Source organism: Amblyomma mixtum, chromosome 1, assembly GCF_055824585.1.
Source record: "Amblyomma mixtum isolate Tamu chromosome 1, ASM5582458v1, whole genome shotgun sequence".
Lineage (NCBI taxonomy): Eukaryota > Metazoa > Arthropoda > Arachnida > Ixodida > Ixodidae > Amblyomma > Amblyomma mixtum.
The window spans coordinates 266,221,419-266,245,071 of NC_143012.1; the positions used below are offsets into that span (position 1 = coordinate 266,221,419).

The 23,653-nt window shown below is 47.9% G+C and overlaps 1 protein-coding gene across 1 annotated transcript in view; it reads right to left on the reverse strand.

Moving 5' to 3' along the window:
• Nucleotides 1–1,912: 1,912 nt before the first annotated feature.
• LOC149371621 (cell adhesion molecule Dscam1-like) overlaps nt 1,913–23,653 on the reverse strand; it is a 398,608-nt gene continuing 376,867 nt past the window's right edge. The window contains exons 24-27 of the mRNA XM_089565877.1: nt 11,730–11,811; nt 9,270–9,405; nt 6,965–7,095; nt 1,913–4,746 (exon numbers count right to left, since the gene is read on the reverse strand). Of these exons, the coding sequence (XP_089422003.1) occupies nt 4,673–4,746; nt 6,965–7,095; nt 9,270–9,405; nt 11,730–11,811 (423 nt within the window). The 3' untranslated portion in view covers nt 1,913–4,672. The remainder of the gene's footprint in view (nt 4,747–6,964; nt 7,096–9,269; nt 9,406–11,729; nt 11,812–23,653) is intronic.

Sequence of the window (23,653 nt, forward strand, 5' to 3'; positions counted from 1 at the left end):
GAGAGTGTTCAACACTCTCTCATATATATATATATATATATATATATATATATATATATATATATATATATATATATATATATATTTATTTATATATATGAGAGAGAGTGTTGAACAGTCTCAAGGTTAGGTCACTTGTAAACATAAATACCCCCGAAAGCAGAAGATCTGACAGCCGTGTTCAACACTCTCTCATATATATATATATATATATATATATGAAAGCGACACAGACGAATGATAGCTTTGAACTACGATTGACCATTCGATGGATTTCAGAATCAGAGATACTCCCTATGAACGTGCGACGAGCGCTGTTCTCCTTACTTATATTTTCAGTTGGGGGACAAAATACAAAGATCATAACTTCGTAACATCAGCGGTTGCCATTCACTGTAACAGTCAACTCAGCTGCTTTTATTTGTTTGTTTTTGGTCGTCTGATACACTCATAGATGTTTGTTTCTGACAACGGTATGTAAGGACGGTCAGTCAATGTACGACAAAAATAAAGACCATAAGAAAACCAAGCTTCTACTTACCAGATACCTTCGCAGGGCAAATGCTTCATAGAAAAAGTCCTGCATTGTTAGTGTTTTGTATTTATTAAGCTCAGAAGCATGAACCTGGTCCTTTATAGTTGAAAATCGAATGTTTAAATACCTTAAAATTTCTACTTCCACAGAGCATCGAGTGTTTAACAGACTATAAGAACTCCTTTGGGTGTATTTTTTTTAACAAAATAGCCTGGAAAAAATTTCACACAGCAACTGACGCACCTTTTAATGAACTTTGTTTTATAAACACTGCTTACTTTACAGCATATGAACATCATACATGTTTTATGTGACATTTGGAAAGGCACCATTGCTTCTTGTTTTTTTCTTGAACCAATCTCTTGAGGCGAAAACAAAATTGAAAATTTCACTCCAGGCTCATGCAGTCCTTGGAGAAAGATCGAGAGCACCTCCATGTTTAAAATATTATAGAAGAATTATGCAAATAAAAATCTTAATGCACTGCAACGCGCAAAGACATTGCAGTACTTGAAATGAATAAGGCAGAATCGATCTCCTGAAGTTTTGGGACATTTAGCTGGTCTTAAAACCTATATTAATTTAGGTAGAAAGGTTGCGTTATAACGTAGGTTTAATCCCGCTTTTAGTGAGTACTTGGATGGGCCGTGTTGGACGAAGCTCACTGCTGTCAATAGTAAGCCTGTTCACGTTATGCGCATTTCGTGGAAGAGCTTACATGAGTACAAGGGCTGCGGTTGCTAAATAATTATGTTTTTTATCTTTACAACTTCTTAAGAAGTGGCTGTGATGAGGTCGATGCTGCCCACAGAGGGCGTATGTTGGTCAATGCGGATAAAAGAAGGTAGTGGTCACGGCAAACCGACTGGTCAGCCATAAGCTCATGTTGATGTTCTTAAAAACATTATCCTCATTTTTGAAATCACAATCGTTTTGTCTGATGAGAAATGTAATAGAGTTTGGAGAGTTTGACCGAATAAAATTTGTTCTAATGAATCAATTGTGTTCTATATTCCACCTGATTTCGAAATTAGCAGCTCTGATTGCGCAGAATTAAGCCCAGCTCTTAAAAACACATGGGGTCCAATTAGGTCATCTGTTGGCAGTGCGATGTCTTCATTTTGAACAGATAATTCTTAAAGAGGCTCTTTTGCACGTGGACCTACCTGTTATTTACTGAGTCATTTTATTTGTTCTCATTTGCTTAGATCACATCATCACCTGTCATGGCTTTCATGTGGAGGCTTCACACAGTCGACCCTGGTCTAGTGTCGTCACTTCTGGTTTGATGACGCCTCGTCCCTTCAGCTAATGGGATTTCTCAGATTTGTTAATCTGAGAATTTTGTTGTTAATCAGAGATTTGTTAATCAGAGAATTTTATGGCCGACGACGCCGGACGTCGTCGGGTTTTTTTCTCCGCTCAGCCTTCTAATGCTATCGCATCAATAAACAGAGGGGTCTGAGAATGCTGTGACGTAACCTGTTCACGACTGCGTAACCGCTGTGAGACTAGCCTCGCCCACTTCCGAATGCGGCACGTACGATAGGAGGATCCCGAGCTGCTATGCCACTGCTAAATTTGTCAGCGCATGGCTAAGACATTTTGTTGTCTTTAAACTGCCGTCCTGTTCAAATGGTGCTAAAGCTCTCTTGGTAAGCAGGTCATCTGACAACATGCTAGGGATTACCACAGGACAAAGCGGCGTCATAAAACGCAGCAACGTTTCAGCGTGTAGGTCAGGCATGAAACAACAAAAACTTGGCCGGCAAAAAACCACAGAGACGCGGAGACGACGTCTTCATGTCTCTGTGGGGTTGTTTTCTGCGTTAGTTTTCTTTAAAGATACGCTTTAAGCGTGCTGCCACGTGATCTGTGATCACGCGACTCGAACACCAATTTTACGTGTTCGTAGCCCCCTGCGAATCAGAGTAGGTAAGCAGTCTTGAAAGGAATACTATCTCATCAGACCCTCACGAATTAGTGTGGTTGGGCTTCCGGTGCGATCTGAGTGCATAATTTTGGAAGTAGGCAGGTAGGACTATAGGTTAAGTAAATATATGTATCAACACCTGAAGCATTTGGCGAAGTTTTGATAGCTGGAATGGGCTATGAACATTGAAATCCTTAAAGCTACTATGTTTGAAACATGAGGAGTCAGTGATCAAAAATAAGTAACAAAATGGAATTAGTTTTGAAACAATCTTGACCGATCGTTTTAGTTGTGCACGAAGCTCAAATATACCACTGAAAGCAGCCTCCACCTCATCTTGATTTTCTTTATTTAGCAAAGATAGAAACCTAAAAAAGAAACGCTCCGTATATCTGTGACCTTTTTGTTTTGATATCGACCTTGACTCATACTGGCGGAATTGCGAAGATTTCCAAAGTAAAAACAGAGAAGGTCCCTTTTTTGTACGGAGAGAATGATATTTATAAATTTTCTAAGAATGTCACAGAAAAACGCAACTCCTCGGTGAAGATTCGTCATTAGCTTGTCATCGCCGGACAGCTGCATTCGGTGTATGTCATAACATTTGTAACAATATGCTCATTTATACCCGGGGTTAGCGCCGGAAGACTCAGAAAAAAAAAGGGGGGGGGAAATAAGCTTTTGATGATAACCACTGATGAAAATAGGCATGGGACTATGTTACAACCTTCCACAGTTAAATCAACAAATAGACCCCGGACACTTTGGTGTCTCCCTTCCGAAAGTCTCACATTTGTGGCTTTGCTTGCTGAAATTTACACTTGAAAGCCTTTTAGATTGTATAAAAAATGAGCACACGTTTTCGCGGCTCTATTGCGTCCTCGTTCGTAACAGCAATGAACGGATGCAATGAAAACATTATAACATATAATTTATAACACTAATTTTTACATTACACATTTAACTATACTTCGCGAAACCTGCAGTCAACGCAGGTTACCAGACCGCCCGGTTGTTTCCTTGTACCCACTCTCATATGAGTTGGACCTTTCCTGCGAAGGAGAACATGGCGTAATGCCTGGAGCTGTTGACACTGTTTTCTTCGAAGAAAAGTCGTCTTCTTCTTAAAGCGTGCTCGCGATTGGCAGTTTTCTTGGAGAGAAACATATATGTAACAACGTCAGCTGCCCTATTAGCAGCATCATAACTTGGAAAATGGAACAAGGGTGCACTTCTCGTACGATACCACGAACAACGCGATTAAAAACGCCCTAATTGAGCAAAACATTCTCTTGAACAAATTTTACCGATGCCTGCTGTAAATTTCAACGAATTGTTAGCCTCATTGTGAACGAGTGTTCTGAACGCGAAAAATGGTCGAAAGTCCTCGTTTCTCACCTTTTACGCTTTTGCACATAAAACACATTGAAATGCACTGCTATTTCCGCAATGTTGCACTGGAACACATCACTACATCTGTGAGAAACACGATCTCGCTTTAGTCGTTCATGTGCTTTTGGTATGTTGTACAAACGTCGGAACGCCAAACAACGAACTGGAAACAAGCTCAGCACACTGTGCATGAGTTATGGGTGTTTTTTTTGTATCTCTTCTTTCTTTAGAAGATGGTCGCACAGTCCTGTCGACGTTATGGAAGCACAACTGATGACCCCATGTTGGAAAGCAGTCACCAAGCTTGTGAAGCTTGCATTGTCTTGCACTACCACGGGCCGTCAAAGGTCGTTCTAAACAGTGAAGTGTACGAAGAAAACCCGCAAACTGACACACGCCTTGTTGTCTTATTTGTGCACGGTGTCTTAACAACGTTCGCCAAATTCACTCCAGTAGCTAGAAACTTTCTTTTCCTTCTTCACTTGGGGGGCCAACTCGCGAGTTAGGTGTTTTGCCAAGTTCACGGCAGTCGACGCTGCGTGTATCTGAAAAACCACGCCACGACCACGTGCGTCATTTATCACAGCGGTTGCCCGCGAATGAGCACACTGAACGACGTTTGTCACCGCCACCACCACAACTCCGTCGACGCTGGTGTCGTGTGCAGTCGCACGTCCGTCGGCTTGAGCTGAAGCATCCGCCACAAGGTTTCCACTTGCGCGCTAAGACTCAGTAAGTGTGAATCCGGCCAGGAGACGGGGTCGCACGGTGATCCCTCATTTCTATGCGCAGTCTCCAGCTGTCTCGTGTGTTCAGTGAAACGTTACGTAGGAGACTGCGTGCACGGGTCTCGTCTTCCCGTACTGCACCAGCGAGAGGTTCCGGCCTGTGATAGAAAGAGAGCACAGATATTGCCACTGGCCAAAATGCTTTGTAATAACTAAATCTTGGTAGCGCTGCCGCATGCCAAGTTTTCAACAAGTGCCTCAAGCACGTGTGTGGTTTTTTTCTTATAGGCGTCGATTATGCTGTCATGCGCTTCACATCTTTAAAAAAAAGAAAACTGCAGAGATCAGAATCAGTACGAAAGCACTGATTTTTGCTACGTAGAAGACGACGTTGAGCGGACAGTGCCGTGGGACGGAGTACTCGCGCTAGATCAGCTGCGGCCCCGCAAGAAACGATTTTGCTCGTGTGAGAAACAGCCAACGAATGATTTTGCTCGGGGTTGGTACCTGTGGGATTAGTGCTTACACACTACAAAAAGCTGAAAAGTAGCCGCCACGAATGCAAAGGTGCAAGTGTGGTGCACCCGCTTGCTTTGGCTCAGGTGGGGTGCCACAATGTAGGCTTGCAGTTTTGACTAGCAGGTGCGAGGGGCCAACTCTTATTTGTGTTCAGAAAATTTGGAACGAGAGGAAGCCTTCACCTCTTTGACGCCGTACCTAGGGCTCTTCGGAAGCTTTGTGTAGTTTGCGTTGGTTGCTTACGATACCCTTCGTCAATCTCCGCACGCACCGGGTTACCATTGGCTGCGACTGCAGCTAATGGTGAGGTCCGGTCACCAATGAGCGAATAGTCTGGTCGCTGTTTACCAGATCTTGAAGCCGCTGGTAGGTTACGCGGCAGCAATGACGATATCTGCAGAGGGCCAAATAGATTTAAAATGGCAAATGGTTAGCGGCTCTATATGAAATACGGCCCTCCACGATAGGCTTGGGTACAATGGATTATATTTTACCTGATCAGTGTTGCCTTTGTCATTTTAGCGAAACTGATTTTTATTGGGCAAGCTTCCAGCAAAGCATGGCACTTGCAGTGACATGAAAACGCCGCATATTGATAGGCTATTTTTCACGCAGTGAGTGACCGAATGCATTCTTTAGGTCCATAGGTATGATTGCCAGCTTATATTTGGAAATCGTAAGTGCTACGATAATTTTCTAACTCCTTTTGTTGTAGTCTGATAGGATTGTTTCCTTCAACAAAATTTGTCATGTGATTCAAAATAATGTCCTTTGGGCATTTCACAGTCCTTAGACATGTCAAGGACTGGGCGGTGTTTATACCCGCTTGGGGGTTGTATCCAAGCAGAATGAAAAATTACAAGGAACTTTAGCGGCTAAAGTGGTGAAAGGCGAAAGCCTGAGTGCTGCATTCTGCTATGCGACTGTTCACTTCACATTCTGTTGGTGCATTAATTAAGTGCAAATTAATTACGCTTTAGCTTCGCCTTTAGAAGTGGAACGCGACAGCCTGTTGTAGCACTGCCAGGCGGTCCACGGAACGCTACCACCCGTTAGGCGCAATGCGTTGCCCTTTGAATGCAACGCTTTTTGAGGAAAGGTTCTACGCCTTGCTCGTCGGTAAATTGGTTTTTGAGGAAAGCAAATGTATCAGTGTGTCATATCTCGGTGGTCACCTAAACCTCGCCGTAACGGGAAGGGAGGAAGATGGGAGTGAACGAAGACACCGTATTCACTAGACGCGCCTTTGTTCATTCCAAGCCATCGAGCTAGCATGGCGGAGTGGTAGCGTGCTCGTCTCGCACTCCGGAGGCCAGGGTTCGATTCCCGAGCTCGGCCAATTTCCTACTCGGTTTTATTTATTTATCTGGTCTGACTAGGAAAGTTAATTAGGCTAATTGGTTAAGTAAGTCCCACTAACTTGTAGAATCACTATACAATCCCTTTAATTGGTTGCATGGTTAGTAGCCAAAGTACAATTGGCCCCGTTTGAAATTCGCGCACTGTGACGTCACGACCAATTCGACCAATTGAAAAGCGTGACATTTTCAGTCGACAACTTCTGCTTACAACGATGAGGCATTAAAGGCTTCCGCCTTAATAAGAAAAAGGTTTTAACTCTTCGTTTTATGCAGCCTGCAGAAGCATAATCTACTTCTAGAGTCATTGATGGATGTAGATTTTCTAAGGGCTGCGTGTAAGATTTCTGTCTCGGACTTCAGTTCCTACACATGCGACTTGTCTACCTAGGGGCCTGAAATGAACGTGCAGGTTAGCAGCAATCAGACAGTACATCTTCATGCAGAAGACTGCACATTTGTGTAAAAAAAAAAAAATTGGTTACGAAAACGGGCACACCTTTCTTGGAATATATCTGGAAGTCTCGGTCGCACTCCGCTTCTGACATTTCTAAGTTTTCCGACGTGGCAGTGTTGCCTTCGAATGTCCGGCTCTCTCCTTCGTCCGGGTTGCTGTCTTCATCGGAGATTCTGGGAAGAAAACCAGTCACGCATGTGTGTTAATTATAGAAAGGTAAATTTCAAGCGTGATTTTACCTAATAAGAATCAAACGCTATTTCCTACTCCCCGAAGGGAAGGAAGGGGCATCGTTTTTTCTTCATCACTACCACGAGCACAAGCTCGTTATGAGATATGTCGTTTGTACCTATCATATGAAGCCTGGAAGTTGCCATCTACCTTGTAAGTGTACGCTATCTCAATGCGATTTTTCACAATCAGTGAATGAAGCCACCTTTCAAGGCCGTGTTTGCTCCTAGGGAGGCACAGTTTCTTCGAGCAGGGCATCAATGTTAAAATTTACAGAGAAGCTTTATTAGAGGGTTTGCACACAGATCTGAAAGAAATGTAACGTCAAAACTTTTAACTTTTCTTTTATTCATTTACTTGTAAAACGCTGCAGGCGTACCGTATGTGCAAGCAGGAGAGGGAACACACACGAGGTCAAAAACGAACATTTGGCCAGAGAAGTGAATGAGGTTAATACATAAATGATCAATAGGTGAGATATATCGCGCCCAGAAAAAAAGATAACACACTTAAATGCTTTTCGACATTGGTAAAAACAAAAATAGGCTAAGAGATATCACTAAAAATCTTATAAACAAACTGCAAATTATTGAGTAGCGAGTTCAATTCTGAGATGGTTCTTGGTAAAAGTGAAAAGTGATCAGAATTGGAATCCACATTTCAGCCGTGCAAGCAAGCAGAGACCGAGCAGGACCGGACAAGACGGTCAGGATGACTGTTCATTAAGTTTCTTTTAAGAGTCGTTTCGTGCGTTCTTTCCACAAGATTTGCGCATGCTTCGCATCTAACCTCGTAGAATAAGTATTATTGAACATATTACTATTTATTTCAGTAACCGCTGTTAGTTGAATAATAATAGAGCGATTTCAGTGGCCACTATCAAGCATTCTGCCCTCGCTCTGTCCTGTTACCGAGCTTAAATGTTGGCTGTTACGCAGGCTGCTAAACAACTATATATTAGCAATACTTCTTGGTTGTACTGCCACTGGATATGGCATTTTCGACCGCGGCTTCTGCGAACACATTGCAGCTCCATTCTAGCAAAAAATTCATAACAAAAGCATGGGGTGGAACGACGTCTAACTCTCGAACGCAAGCGATGACAGGATGATCGAATTATTGATGAAGTTTCCTGCGAACACTAAGATTTATGAGGGATCCCACAGTAGACGGCCCCGTAAAAGCTGGAACTCAATAACGCGCACCAAAAACTGAGCAAATGGACTTCTTGCCTTTATTTTTTTTGTTTGCGTCTCGCTTCCATCTAAAGGTGGGCACCATATCCTGGGTCTAATCTGCTGCATTGGGCCGAGCAGCCAATGCCATAGACAGTGAATCACCGTGGCAGAGTGTTAGCAAAAACGTTTGCAGTAGTCAACAAAAGAACGCCTGTGCTGTCCAGTGAGTAGCGAGGTACGCGAAAAAGAAACTACTCGCAACCGCAGCTTACTTTAATGAACACAATAAATCTGATAACTAAATATAGAACGCATGGAAACAAACTTCGAAAATGACAGATCAATGTCATTTACTTGCTTGCACGCTAGTCGTGCTCTTCAAATGTCCTTGATCGCCTTCAATAGCCAACTTGGGGTGCTATATTCTAACACCGCTCAGTTCCCTACCAATTTACCGGCGACCACACGACTGTGCCTCTTTTGATGTCATACTCCTCACGCTATAACTTGATTACCTGATATCATTATTCTTTGTGGCCGTCCTTTCTTAATGGTGCTGTGCGATGTCAGTGCACGTTAAAGAACACCAGGTGTTCGAAATTTCCGGAGCCCTTCACTACGGTGTCCCTCATAGCCTGAGTTGCTTCGGGGACGTTAAACCTCAATAAACCAATAAACCAAACCTTTCTTAATGGATGCAACAGACGGAGCACACATTACGGCGTCGGCCGTATGTCAGTAGTGGCACCCAGAATATTTGACGAACAATAGCCTTGTTTCCTGTCAACATAAATTGGCCTTTAAGTTACAGCCTTATAGCCCACGAACATTTCATAAGTCCACAAAGTTATTGTCTCTTCAGTAGTCAGTATGAAGGTCTGTTATGAATGTGAAGATGCATTTCCGGCATTAGGAGCAATTATTTTAGCGTAAATTACCTTTCGGCAGGTTTTTGGTCCGTTTTTTGCCCATACAGGCTGAAGTGCTGCCTGGGTAGCCGGTCGTACCGAGCCTCCGTTGCATTGTAAGACGCTCGTTCAAGGAGAAGCTCGTCCCAATGCCCCTCACCATCAGCTGCGAAGAAAGCACAACATTAATTCGCAGTTTTTATTTCCCTGACTTTATCAGAAACCTTTTCTGCTTTATTTCCAACGTGGACAAAAGTGATCAAACAGGCAGGTTGCAGTTTACTTTTGCCCTTTCTGTCCTGCTCACGTGTTTTGTCAATGCTGCATCGATAACGTGTCAAAACTGGAAGCAAAATGACATAAACCTGGCCTTACAAACCATAATTCAGAATCGAAACGAAACTGAATCACTGATTATCAGAGACCCATGAAGTGACATTCGAAAATGAATTTCTAGGCTTCATCCTTCAAAGAACATAGCTTTATTGCTGCCTACGCCGCCTACCTTCACTGTTCAGTTTATTTGCATGAGTTTCCGAGCGTGACCAAAGCCCGCCCAAAGTATAGAAACAGAAAAATAAGTGACGAATGCTGCAAGCATTAGTCGAAGATCAGAATCGAATATAAGAAGGTGGTCTGACCTATGCAGAAAGAGCTTTCTATTGATGAAAAAATTTGGTAAACATAAGTACACTTGCTCAAGTATTTGAGGTTAACTTTCTCAGAAATTCTGCGTCAAATAGCAGATAGTGCACAGTAAACTTTGAAGTTTGTGAGAAATCAAGTTCCGTTATTAACCACGCTCAAATTCTATGTTCTTATGAAAAAAAAAGAAAAATTTTAATACAAGTGATAAAAATAAACCGAAGCTATTTGTTAAGTTGTGTTATATTTCGGAAACAAATTCCTAAAAAAGCTAGTCTCTCCCATTTATACCTTACTAGTGGCTTTCCTAGGGTTGTTTATGCCACTAAACTGGAAAAATTACCCGTAGTTTTTTAAGAGGATAGCTTTTGCAAACTGATGCACAGAATAATTCATTATGGCGCGAAAACTTTTTCATCCCTCGACATATACAAATAGTGGAATTTTGGTTATATATCACAGTGGCGTCAGGGCACGTCATCCCTAAAAATTTCCATCGGCGCAGAGATTCCAAAGTGGACTCTTCAACCCCGCATTCATCCTTAACGTGTTACATGTAATGTCCATAGGCTGCAATGCTGGCTCTGAGGGCCTCGTAGTTGAAGCTCCGAATTCGCCTACTTGGGTTTGGTAACGTGCAAAAATGTTAAAGGCCGGAGTGTTTGGGTATTTTGCGGCAGACCAGTATTGGAAGCTAGCTGCTGCAACTATGTGTTGAGCCTATGACAAAGTGCTCCAAAGCGGAAACTCATAGCCACTAATTCACCGCAGCAAGTATTCATGAATCAAGATGAAGTGCATGAAGTGTATATGGATATAGCAGCAGGCGAACATGACAAGAAGGTTATTTTCGATCTTACATCTAACTCATGGAGACATTTTTTTCACAGAATATTCATTTAAATAGGTTTCCTTGAGGGCTCGTATATTTTCAAATTTTGCTGCTTATATGTAGCTGTAAGCGCTAAGCTCCCATCCTAAAACTCCTATAGCCGCTTACAAAGGGCTGGAAAGGACTAGGCTGTGTATACTCAGCAAAAATTGTAGTAATACTTAACACAAATGCAGTAATCACCCTAAGTTCCCATGACTGAAGGGCAGGTGGCGGCTGACACGTACGTTCAGGTGTGTGCGTCCATTTGAAAGCAGCCCGTTTTCTTGTACACCATCGACTCTTTGGGCGAACTTCACCAGCCGGTGTGTTTGTCCCCTGGCAATGCTTCTATGAAAACACGTTAGACTAAATATCGGTGGTGCGCTCGTTTTTGGTCACTGTTCCCTCCAGCCAAAGCCGAAGCATAAATTTTCAAAATGATGCTGACGTAGTTTGGCTGATGATGTAGATGACAACTAGAATCACGTTCAAGTGTAATATGGTTGCAGGTAATGTGCACAACAGAATGATGTTGATTGTCTAAATCACAGTGAACGTTTCAGAGTACTGAACTCGCTTTCAGGAGTATTATCTGTCTAGGGATTTTAGTTACGTTGCAGATAATATCAAGCAAACATTGTTGAGTTGTGAACCCTTTGACTGTTAAAGTTCTTTCATTAATATGTATAACATTTTGATGAAAGCAGAAACAGGGAAAAAAAAGGGTGCTTCTTACGTAAGCACTGGCATGCCTATAAAATAAGGTTAAACAGAAAGGCGGCGCTGAAGGACTGATGTCTGGAAAGTGCGGTTGATACCTCTGGGAAAGTATAAGGTGCCGTATTTCCTTAAACTCTGAGAATAACGTCTGCGTACGTGCTAGTGTGACACAGGGTGCTGAAACAATATAAAAAGCGTCGTGTATAGTGAGGATGAAAAAAGACGGTTGAAAGTAGAAAAAAAGCACGTACCGCCACCGCTAGGATTCGTCCTGAAGATGGACGTGTAATGTGGATCGCCGCCGTCAAACTCTCGTGACATCTGGGCAGGAAACTGTAAAGAGAAGATGGAGTTGGGAGAGTTTAGCAATTGGTCCATGTTTACAGTACAGCTTTTTTCTGTAAATATAGACCCACGAGTTAGGGCAAATCGCACTTTTTACCCACAGACCAAGAGTCGCGCGACTCTGCCGCAAGCCCACGTGACACATTGGCGCTGACCAAAAAGTGTGATTCGATGCATGTCGTGATCTGCCATAAAAAATTTTCTTAGCAGAGAATCCGTTTTAACGACATGCTTCGCGTCAACTTGAGAGTGTTCACACTGAATATCAGCTGGGTCAAATCAGTCGAGAAATATTTTTGTTCTCGTATTTACCTGTTCTTTGCACTTGTACCACGCACGTAAACAATGAATCCACTCAACTAAGCGGCCTCCATTCTCACGTTCTGTGTCTTGTAGCCAGACACAGAACTTGGCCCATATCAACTTGACACACGAGGGACCCCACAGGGAGCTGTCCTCTCGCCATTACTATATAATCTGGCCATGATGAAGCTCCCTACCCAGTTGGCTGAGGTCGCCTGTGTGCAGCACGCTCTGTATGCATACGACATCACCCTCTGTGCAACACAACAGTCACACAGAACTTGGCCCATATCAACTTGGCACACGAGGGACCCCACAGGGAGCTGTCCTCTCGCCATTACTATTTAATCTGGCCATGATGAAGCTCCCTATCCAGTTGGCTGAGGTCGCCTGTGTGCAGCACGCTCTGTATGCGGACGACATCACCCTCTGTGCAACACAACAGTCAATTGGAGACGTCGAGACCAACCTGCTACAAGCGGCAGCTATTGTGGACGAATACGCTCGTCTCTGTGGTCTTGAATGCTCCCCGAGCAAATCGGAATTTGTGCACATACGCCCCAACTCAAAGCGCACAACCAAAATTGCCCTACGTAAGGGTAAGCTACGTAAGGTGGGGGACCAGGTGGGTCGGATGCTCCGCCGGGTATTCAATAAAAGGGGGGGACTACGATGCAAAGATGCCCGGCGGCTGGCCAATGCATTCGTAACCAGCCGGATATTACATTCGGCTCCCTACCTCCACCTACGTAAATGCGATGAGAACGCCTTAGAAGTAGTTCTCCGCAAGATTTATAAGAGAGCGCTTGACCTCCCCATAACCACGTCCAACAAGCGTCTCCTCGGCCTGGGGATGACCAACATCGTTGGGGAGTTACGAGAAGCTCATCTTAATAATCAATACTTGCGCCTGAGCAAAACACCTGCGGGAAGCCGCCTTCTGACCCGCTTACACATATCCTACGCAACACCCACAGAAGAACGGGTCCGCATCCCTGAAGCCTGGCGCTTTGCACTCCAGCTGCGACCCCTTCCGAAGAACATGACTGCAGACACCCATGATGGTCGCCGTCTCGCGCGGGCGGAGGCTATTTCTCAACAATATGGACATAAGCCAGGTGTCTTCTACGGGGATGCGGCCGGACCACACCATGGGGGTTGGTACACGCTGGTTGGTACACACCTCCATGGTGTGGGCCTGCCGTGATCCCCCAAAACACTACAGTTGAGGGCCTTACTTTTCGTGCCCCACACATTACATTTGCGGAAGAGATCGCCATTGCACTGGCCACCGCAGATCCAGAGTCCCGAGTCATTATCACGGACTGCAGGGGCGCCTGCCGTAATATTGAACAAGGGTATATTCCAGACCGTGCTTTCAAAATCCTCCACGCATGCGAGTACACAGGGTTTCCGACCCATCGTACCATCGTGTGGGCTCCAGCTCATGCGGGTCTTGAGGGGAACGAGGCAGCCGACGCTGCCGCCCGCGCGCTTACTCACCGGGCATCGCCTCATCCGCAGCCAGATCCGGAATACAATTTCAATCCGGCCACCACCTTTAAAGAGATCACCTCTCTTTATCAAACGTTTCATGGCCTCTATCTCCCTCCTTGTAAAGGCCCCACCAGAGGGCAGGAGCGCTGGCTTCGCCTCTATTCAATACTGTACTGTTCCCGGCAGTACTTGAGCACTTCAATTCTTCTTTCTCGGGCGCGTGCCCGCACTGTGAGGCGGAGTTTTCGGACACCTACCACATGGTGTGGGCATGCCCTTCCAATCCTGCCTACCCACACCACTTCCACCCCACTCGAGAGGACTGGGAAGCTGCCCTGCGCGGCTGCTCCGAACTCCAAGCCCAACAGGCATTGGTAGCTAGAGCCCGGGCCGCTGCGGAAGCTACATGGATCCCGGACTAGGGATCCATCCTAGTGTTTGTAAGGGGCGGGCCCTTCCGGCTCACCCCACCGACCTCTTACTGTAAATAGAAATAAAAGTTTTCCTCCTCCTCCTCCTCTATTCCCACACCTTTTTCGTTAATTTTGTACTGAGCAAAGATATTCTTGTTCTCTTAAACATAGATGACTCCATCCAAGATATGGAACTGCTTTACTCCCCATAAAGCTGTATATGTAATTGTGAGGGTTCGCTGCGTTTGTGTGGTTTCCAGATTATTTTTTCATGATTACTATTCTCCACCCTTATGCTTACGTTGAGTGCTCTGACGTCATTTGGGAATATTAACGGCCGGTTGTGCTGGTATTACAGGTACGCTACTTTGTGTGCGATTGTCCCCCCCCCCCCCTCCCCCTTTCTCTTATGTGTCAGCTCTTGCTCGTTTTTGACCGGTTCTGTGATAAGCAGTCGCTATAGGCAATATAAGGCCACAACCGCGACTCCTTACTTAATAATACCAGGAAACACAGAGTATTTATAACGCACCGTGTTGAATATCAGTAACAGATCCTCCTGTATGCATGCAATCATCACGAATTTTCTGCGATAAGCCTTATAAAACTGGCTAGCAAACCTTTCCGCATTTTAGGCACCACAGTAGTTACCTCCAAAAAAACACTATTTGAAATCTCTTTATTTATTTATTTAGAATACACTCAATAGCCTGTTTCTGAAAAATGCTACAGGAAATGCTTGCTTTTGAGAAAATCTCTTGAGAATACGGTGAAGGCGGTAAGACAAAAAAAAGAATAAAATGGTCCCAGTGAGATGTTTCACGTACAACATTATTTTCTACAATCTAAGCAGGCACAGTTACTGCGCCTACTCTGCCATTATACATGTTTGATTTGAGGTAAAGCATAACGGCACTCTAAATTATTCCCGTATTAACATTCCAGTTCAATTAATTGGTGGGGCTACGTTTCAAACCGTCTAGAGAAGCCGAATCATGGTAACGAGTGTTAATAGTATGCTGTGTTTGTTAGTTCGGACGCCAACGGGGCCATCGGCTCCAACTTATGCGATAACAAGTCCAAACATGATTTCAACGAGATGGGCGCGGATGCTCCCAGGAGAAATGTAAAGCACTTCCAGTTCTACAATGAGTCAGAGAAGTTACCATCACAATACCGTACCTACTCGAACTTGCTGGCGTCTCCACACCAGCGCGAATGCACCATCGCCACCATGTGTACGAGGCGTTGCTTATTCCCCGCACACAAAAGCAAATACCTATGCTTAATCGCAGTGACTGCCAAAAAGGAAGTCGTGAATACACTGAAACTTTGGCGAACAAATTTGAGCGCATGCAGCGCCCCCAGTTCAGACATTTATGCTTCTATTGCTCGCTGTCGAAGAAAGTACCCGGAACAGCTCTCTTACGACAGTCACCAGAGTGATTGCTTCAACCGGGCTGTGAAAAGTACAGATAGTTCTCTGCCGGCGGACCTCTGTTCTCGCCTAATGAAATACCGGCTCCGAATCATTAGCGCGGAAAACGACTCAGTCTTTGAGCCCAGTAGCATCGTGCAGAGGGTACCAAGAATCAATGATGATGAGCTGCGCGTTCGCAATAAACCGTGGCCAGCGAAGAAGTACTTTTCTCCCGAGCCTTGCAACTGTCGGTCCGTCCGCCAGCGATAGCCGGCGGGTTTCGCGAACGTAATTAAACAGGCCTCGATTGGGTTCGCCGCTGGAGTCGCGTTAGATTGCTGCATGCTCATTTCGACGCGAAGCGAATGCATTTTGTGTTTAAGTTTCAGTATCTTCGCGGCTATTTGCTTGGTGCGTGTTCTTCGAGATTCTGCCTCCACATCAAGCAGTTTGTTTTATTCTGTCACATCGGCACTTGGCAGTGATCTCGTAGCGTGTGATCTCTAAGTGAAACGAACAGATGGCAAAGTCTCCGAACAAATATAAGGCGGAACTTTAGAGGCAGTGCCGGCGGGGTAATGAATGCTGCAATGCTCTTGATTTTTCGAAAATGTCCTCGTTTTGCTGGCTTAGGCTTGGAATCCATTCGTTCCCTAGATAAAAGCAGTATGGCCGAATGGTATAAGGTAGATTATCAGGATACTTCCTTGTCGCGGCCTGGTAAAACAGGAAGAGACCAGCAGGCACCAGTTCAACCGAACTTTTCTGATAGTTTTACGCGTGTTACGTCCTTTATTGCTGGTGGCAGGGTACAGACTGGCGGGAAAGCCGCCAACACGTGACACATGGTAGCTCAGGGTTGCTTGGCCCTAAAGATTGTCCCGCTATAACACTCCTCCCCCCTACGTCACGAAGTCCTTCAGATACGCAGGGCGGCTGCGTTGGCGCTGTGGTCGCTGGACTTGAAGGGAAGCACTCGCTTCACGGTCCTCACCACAGGAAGCAGATTCGGTACTAGGCGCTGCAGCCTCCTCCAGTCTTTCTCCTTGGTCCCGTCTTCCAGGGTCCTCTAGGCTTGAAGGAATGCCAAGCCCGGAACACCCTGCCGGGGAAGCAACCAGCGGTTCCTCCTCTTCACACATCCCAGAAGCGAAACTGTCCAATGCGTAGCTGGCAGAACGACTTCTGAGTTGGTCAACATGACGTCTCCATCGACGACCGTCCTTGGTGACGACCAAGTACGACACTGGTCCTGTGACAGCATCCACAATGCCCGGCAACCACTTGGGCCCATAGAGATAGTTGCGCACAAACACTCGATCCCCCACATCAAACAGTCGCACTGCCTGGCTACGGCGCTGCATCACCTGCTCTTGTTTCTGCTGCACACTGGACTGCAGGTCAGGATGCAGACGCTCTAACACAGTTGAAAGTTTCCTGCCCATTAGCAATTCGGCCGGGCTCTTGCCTGTTGTAGCATGAGGCAGGATATGCTGGGTCATTAAAAACCTAGCCAGACGTGTGTCGATATCGCCTCCAACCATTCGCTTGAGTACTCCCTTGGTTTCGCGCACCATGCGTTCTGCTTGACCATTCGAAGAAGGGTGATATGGGGCAACGGTCACATGTCGGATTTGATTCCGGCACATGAAGTCTCTGAACTCCTCCGAACAAAAGGCAGTGCCATTATCAGAAACAACAGTTTCTGGAATGCCATGGGTAGCAAAAAGGAAACGAAGCTTCGCACAAACTGTAGCTGTCGACGTGGAATTCATCCGGCACACTTCCAACCACTTTGAGTGAGAGTCCACCACAATGAGGAAAACTTTGCCTTGGAAGGGCCCAGCAAAATCGATGTGTAGTCTTGTCCAAGGACGCTTGGTGAATTCCCAAGGGTGAATCTTTGCAGCTGCTGGCGCAGACCTGGATTCCTGACAACGTGCACAGTCTCTCACTTTCTGCTCAACATCTCTGTCGATTCCTGGCCACCACACGGCTCCTCTGGCAAGCCCCTTCATCTTGACAATTCCTGGATGAGCTGTGTGAAGAATGTCCATGACATACGGTCGAGCTGGCTCTGGAATGACCACACGACTGCCCCACAGCAAACAACCTTGGTACACCGACAGTTCATGCTTGCGGCTCACAAACGCTGCAAACTCTTCTGGCAGCTTACCCTCTGGCCACCCATGCTGCACCCAATTGCAGACTCTAGCCAACAGCTTATCCCTTGACGTGAATCTTGCCACCTTCCTAGAGTTCCATGCTACTTCCGGCGCCATTTCCAGCATCCCTACTTCCCAAAGACGCTGCTCCTCTTCCTCTGCCCTACTGGCTCTCAGTGGTAAACGACTGAATGCATCAGCATTGGAAAGCTTCTCCGCTGGTCGATACTCAATTTCATAGTCATAAGCCGATAACATGAGGGTCCAACGCAGCATCCGTGGTGATAGCACCTGGGGAATGGGCTTGGCATGGTGCAACAGTCCTAAGAGGGGTTTGTGGTCTGTCACAATTTTGAAATGTCTCCCATATAGAAACTGATGATACTTCTTTATGCCAAAGCCGATGGCGAGCGCTTCTCGGTCTGTCTGGGCATAATTCCGTTCTGCCGCACTCATAGTTCTCGACGCATATGCAACCGGTCTCTCGCTGCCATCTTCGCACACATGACTCAACACAGCACCCAGTCCGTACGGGGATGCGTCACAGGCCAGCACTAGGGGTTTGTTGACATCATAGTGCACCAGAACATGTGATGACTGTAGCAGATCTTTCGCCTGGCGAAATGCTTCTGCCTCAGCTTCCATCCAACGCCACTCGCGACCCTTGTCCAACAGCCGGTACAGTGGCTCCAAGGCATGAGCTGCTCCTTTAAGAAACTTGTTGTAAAAGTTCAGAGCTCCTAAAAAGGCTTGAAGTTCCTTTTTGCATGTCGGCTCTGGGGCCTTGTGAATAGCACGCACCTTGTCTTCTGTCGGCTGCACACCTGCAGAGTTCACACGGAATCCCAAGTAACACACTTCCTCAACACCAAATTGACATTTGTCAAACTTTAGTCGCAGACCGTCTTCATGAATTCTTTTGAGCACTTCTTGTAAACGAGCATTGTGCTGCACCTCATCCTTTCCACCGATCAAGATGTCATCCAAGAACACAAGAACACCATCAATTCCATGCAACAGTTCTTCCATGTACCTCTGAAAGATAGCCACTGCCACTGCCACGCCAAATTGAAGACGGGTTACGCGGAACAGTCCCCGATGTGTTGTAACCGTCAACAAGTCAGCTGTTTCTTCATCAACAGTCTTCTGTTGATACGCCTGTCCGAGGTCTAGCCTTGAAAACTTCGAGCAACCTGCCAGCCTGGCAAACAGCTGCTCCGGTGTCGGCAGGGGATACGTCTCCCACTGCACTACACGATTGACTGTGCTCTTGTAGTCCCCACAGATCCTTATCGATCCATCTTTTTTGACAACTGGAACGACAGGTGTTGCCCACTTCGAGTGCCGCACAGGCTGGAAAATGCCTTGGCTCACCAACTTGTCCAGTGCTTCGTCCACCTTCGGTCTCAATGCAAACGGTACTTGTCGTGGCTTCAGAAATCGCGGCGGAGCTGCCGGGTTCACCTCTATGCGTACAGGAGGCCCTTTACTTGTCCCAAGTCCAGGCTCAAAGACTGAAGAATACTTCTTGAGCAAGGCTGTTGTTCCCCTACTGCCAGTTCGACTCGGCTCGTACACACTGTGAACACCACTCAGACTTATTCCCAAAGACTTGAACCAGTCCCGACCGAGAAGTCCGATACTAGCACCCTTAACCACCACCAATCGCAGGCGATGTTCCTGCCCCTTGAATTCCACCTTCACGGTCAGTTCACCCAACACTCGTAGTTCCTTGTTATTGTAAGCTCGGAGATGAAGATTACTTGGGCGCAACGCCCTTTTCGATATTCGCAGCTTCTGCATAGTCCGGTCGTTGATGACTGAACACACTGCACCAGAGTCCACCTCCATCTCTAGGGGACTTCCGTTGACGCGCACTTCCACTCTCACGGCTGGCTCTTCACCAGACAGCACGAACACGTCGTAAACGTCCGACGCAGCATTCTTGTGACGGCCTCCACTGGCCCGTTTTTTGTTCTGAGAGTTGGGTTCAGCCGAAGCGCGAGCTGCCGCCTTCCTCCTGCATGCTCTCACTATGTGCCCTCGTTGCTTGCAGAAGTGGCACTGCATATTCATGAATGGGCAACTGCTTGGCGAATGCGCACCCTTGCAGCGGAAACATACGCTTGTGCTCCCAGGCGAACCAGCCTGCTTATGGGTACCCTCCTTGGCTGTCACTGGCGCAGAGACCTTCGCAACACACGGGTCGAAACGCTGCCCGCTCACGCTGCCAACTTCACACGATGCGGCACTGCCGCGAATTTGCTCGGTCTGTCGCTGCGCAGATTCCATTGCAATGGCTTTCTCCCGAGCTGTAGCAAACGTAAGCTCCGGCTCCGCCAGCAACCGACGCTGAAGGGTCTCGCTTCGCACCCCGCACACTAGCCGGTCGCGCAACATGTCATCGAGCGACGCACCGAAATCGCAGTGTTCCGAGAGACGTCGCAATTCTGCGATGTAGTCGGCAATTGACTCACCGGGCTGCTGTTGACGTGTGCCAAACTTGAAACGCTGTACTGTCACCGACGGTCGCGGCGAGAAGTGGTTTGAGAGACGCCTGACGATCTCATCGTAGGCCACGGCCGACGGCGCATCCGGAGAACAAAGGGAGCGAACGATGGCATACGTTGCTGGGCCGCAAACGCTGCAGAGCGTTGCTCGCTTCTTCTCGTTACCGTCGATGTCGTTTGCTTGAAAGAAAAATTCGAGGCGCTCCAAATACAAGGGCCAAGACGTCGCCTCTGTTGGAACGAATTCCCCAATCGTGCCCAGCGCAGTTGCCATTTTTACCTCGTCGCCAATTATATGTTACGTCCTTTATTGCTGGTGGCAGGGTACAGACTGGCGGGAAAGCCGCCAACACGTGACACATGGTAGCTCAGGGTTGCTTGGCCCTAAAGATTGTCCCGCTATAACAACGCGGGTTCTGTTAATGATTGGCCAGAAAAGCGTATGCGTATGGACGTACGCTGCCAAAGAGAGAGTTCTTTTATGATAATGCTCCGTACGCTGTTAAGAAATGCTGCCTCCGTTTCATAAGAAGTCTTCTGTGAAATTAATATGCAATATATGGGGCAAAATATACTGTCCTCACTGAGATGGAGATGAGAAATTAGAGCCCCGTTTTTGGTAAAGTGACTCTATAACTTCGCTGCTCTTTTGGAAGTGGATAAACTCATTATTAACCAAGCAGCGTTTCCCACCTAGTACTGCGTACTCCCCCTCCCCCCTCCCATCCGACAGCATGCCTGATGTTCCCGATTTTATAGCAGTTCTATGATGAGTGCAGAGCTAGGCATAAAAGGCAACCATTACATAGGCGTTATGGGGTCACCCGCGAGCAGCCGGCCGCGAAGGCGCGCTTCCGTGCCAGCTATGCGCGGGCGTTCTCGTGTCCCCAACCCGTGGCGCAAAGTCACAGCCACGGCGGGTTCGGACGAAGTAGGCAACGAACAGAGTACGCTAGGAAACCGTTTATTAACCTAGCGCAAGGCAAAGCACACTGCGGAAGAATGTTCTATCCGATAATATATGGTTCAGCAGCTTACCAGGTCGTCGTCGACCGGCGTTGAATAATCCAGGGAGGCGCGGGCAGGAGACGGGGTCGGCGGGACAATCGGGCAGTCACCACGGCGAGAGGGGAGACTAGACAGCCTTTGTTCCCGCGTGAGCTCTCCTTTTAACCCCTACGACATTACCTCCCTCTTGAGCAACCGGTTGCAACCACGAGAGGTCGTTCACCCCGTTCCTAAGACGCCAGAGCGTAGGCGTGACGTCACGTCCACGCTGGGGGGTGAGGAGAGTGGCCGCGTGGCCCCCCTCTCCCCACGCCCGGCGGCGGCGCTTCGTCGCGTGACTCAGCCCGGGGCGGCGAGGGATATTTGTATATCCCACATCCTCCCCTCCTTAAGAAGCCTCCCGGACAGAGAAGCAGGCGCCACGTTACTTAATCTTCTCCGTCATCCAGGGATCGAAGTTCTTCGGCTCCCGCTGGTACACTTGTTGATGTCCGCGCCACGCCCGCACCGATCAGCTGGTCCGAAGGCTTGACCACCCGCGAGATGATGACGTTGAAAGGCAACTTGCTGCCGGTTGCAAGTCTTCCGAGCGCGCGCGGCTGCGCCGCTCCGGTGAAGGTGGTTGACCGCCTCCGTGGCACCGGCTTGGATTGCTTGGAGGCCAGGTCCGTGGCCGCGCCACCCTCAGAGACTGGGTCAGGTGGCTTCAGAGGCGAGGGCCGCGACGCTTCCATGGTAGAGACCGGGCGGTTAGGCTGCCCTGGCGTGCCCGGTTAGCTGGCGAGGGCTCATGGTTGAGGTGGTAAACGGGCCACGGCTGCGATCTCTGTGTTTTGACCAGCTTGTTCTTGGGTAGGCGGGTGCAGCGGCGTACAGTCGGCAGGCGGCCAGCTCCGACGCGATGTGGCAGGTGGCAGGGGCGCCTGGCTGCAGCAGGGAGGCGGCTTCAGGTCGCGGGCTGGGCGTAGCGGCGGGCCATGGGCGCGGCGCGTTGCCGAAGCTGGATGGTGGCTTCTAGTTGGTAGACGTGAACGATGTCGTTCTGATGCGCCCTGCTTCTTTTCCATCTGCGCTGAAAAGGTCAACACAGATGTAACCAACTCCCGCAGCGCGTGCTACGTAGCTGTTCGGCCCTCACGAGAGTCATGAGGGTTAACGCAAGTAAGTCTTACGTAACATTGATCGGCATGAGCGGCCCGTACGTTCATGCATCTAACGAGACTGCGTGTCGGCCTGCGCCCTCGCTCTAGTCCGCGCAGGCAGATTTTATTTCTGCCTACGGCGCAAGTTATAGCGGGACGCGGAGTTCGCCGGCTGATCGCAGCGCTCGTTCTCCGACTGCGGCGCGGGTCGGGCTGTGTCCTGAACCCACTCATCTCGCTGCACGTAGCGTTTCAGGTCGCATACGTGCACCGGTCCGCCTGTCGGTTTCGACCGCAAGTCCTCGAGCCTGTAAACGAGCGAAGAAAGCTTCTCTCGCACGCGAAGCGGCCCGATCCATTTCGGCGCCAACGAGGCCGCGAACTGTCTGCTAGCATCGCTGAGAACGTGTTGGCGCCGAAGCACCAGATCGCCCACTTCGTAGTGAACATCCCGGTGCGAGCGGTCGTACTGTGCTTTCTGCTGCGCCATAGCAGTGCTCAGGTTTCGGCGAGCCTTGTGTAAGGCCTCCGTCATCTTAGCGCGCAGCTGCGTCGCGTATTCAGCTCGTGCTGACGAAGCGACTGGCGTCTTCCTGCTGTCCGTTAGAACCCGGTCCATCGGATTTAGCAGCTCTCTACCCAGATTGAGAGAAGACGGCGCATACCCAGTCGAGCGGTTAACGGTCGTACGCAAAGCGAACGCGATCTCCGGCAGATAGGAGTCCCAATCTTTGTGCCTCTCAGAGTACGCGACAAGCATGTGCTTGATGTTGCGGTTGACTCGTTCCGTGGGGTTCGACTGAGCATGATAGGTGGTCGTTTTCTTGTGCTTAATGCCAAGTGCAGCGCACGAATCTACGAACACCTTCGCAGTGAAGTAGGACGCGTTGTCCGTTATCAGCTGCTCTGGGAAACCGAACCTGGTGAATACGTCCATCAGCTTCTCCATGATCACTCGTGCCGTCAGCTTTCTCAGGGGGAAAAGTTCAACCCACTTGCTGAAGTGATCCGTGACCACCAACAAGAATTTGTTCCTGCTTGGTGTCGTGGGATACGGTCCCATGATGTCACACGCCGCGATTTGCCAGGGAGTCTGGCTGTTAATCGGCTGCATGAGGCCGGGCGGTCGTCCACCCCGGGGCTTCACGCTTTGGCACACATGACATGAGCGGGCGTAGCGTGTCACGTCCCTTTTCATGCCAAGCCAGGTAGCAAAGCGACACAACTTAATGTAAGTCTTGGGGCCGCTTGCATGCCCAGCGATGCACGAGTCGTGAAAGTAGCGTAACAGTGCCGCTCTCAACACCCGCGGTATCACCACCTTGAACGCCTCACTTGTGTCGTTCTCGGATGGGATATACCTCAGCAGGAC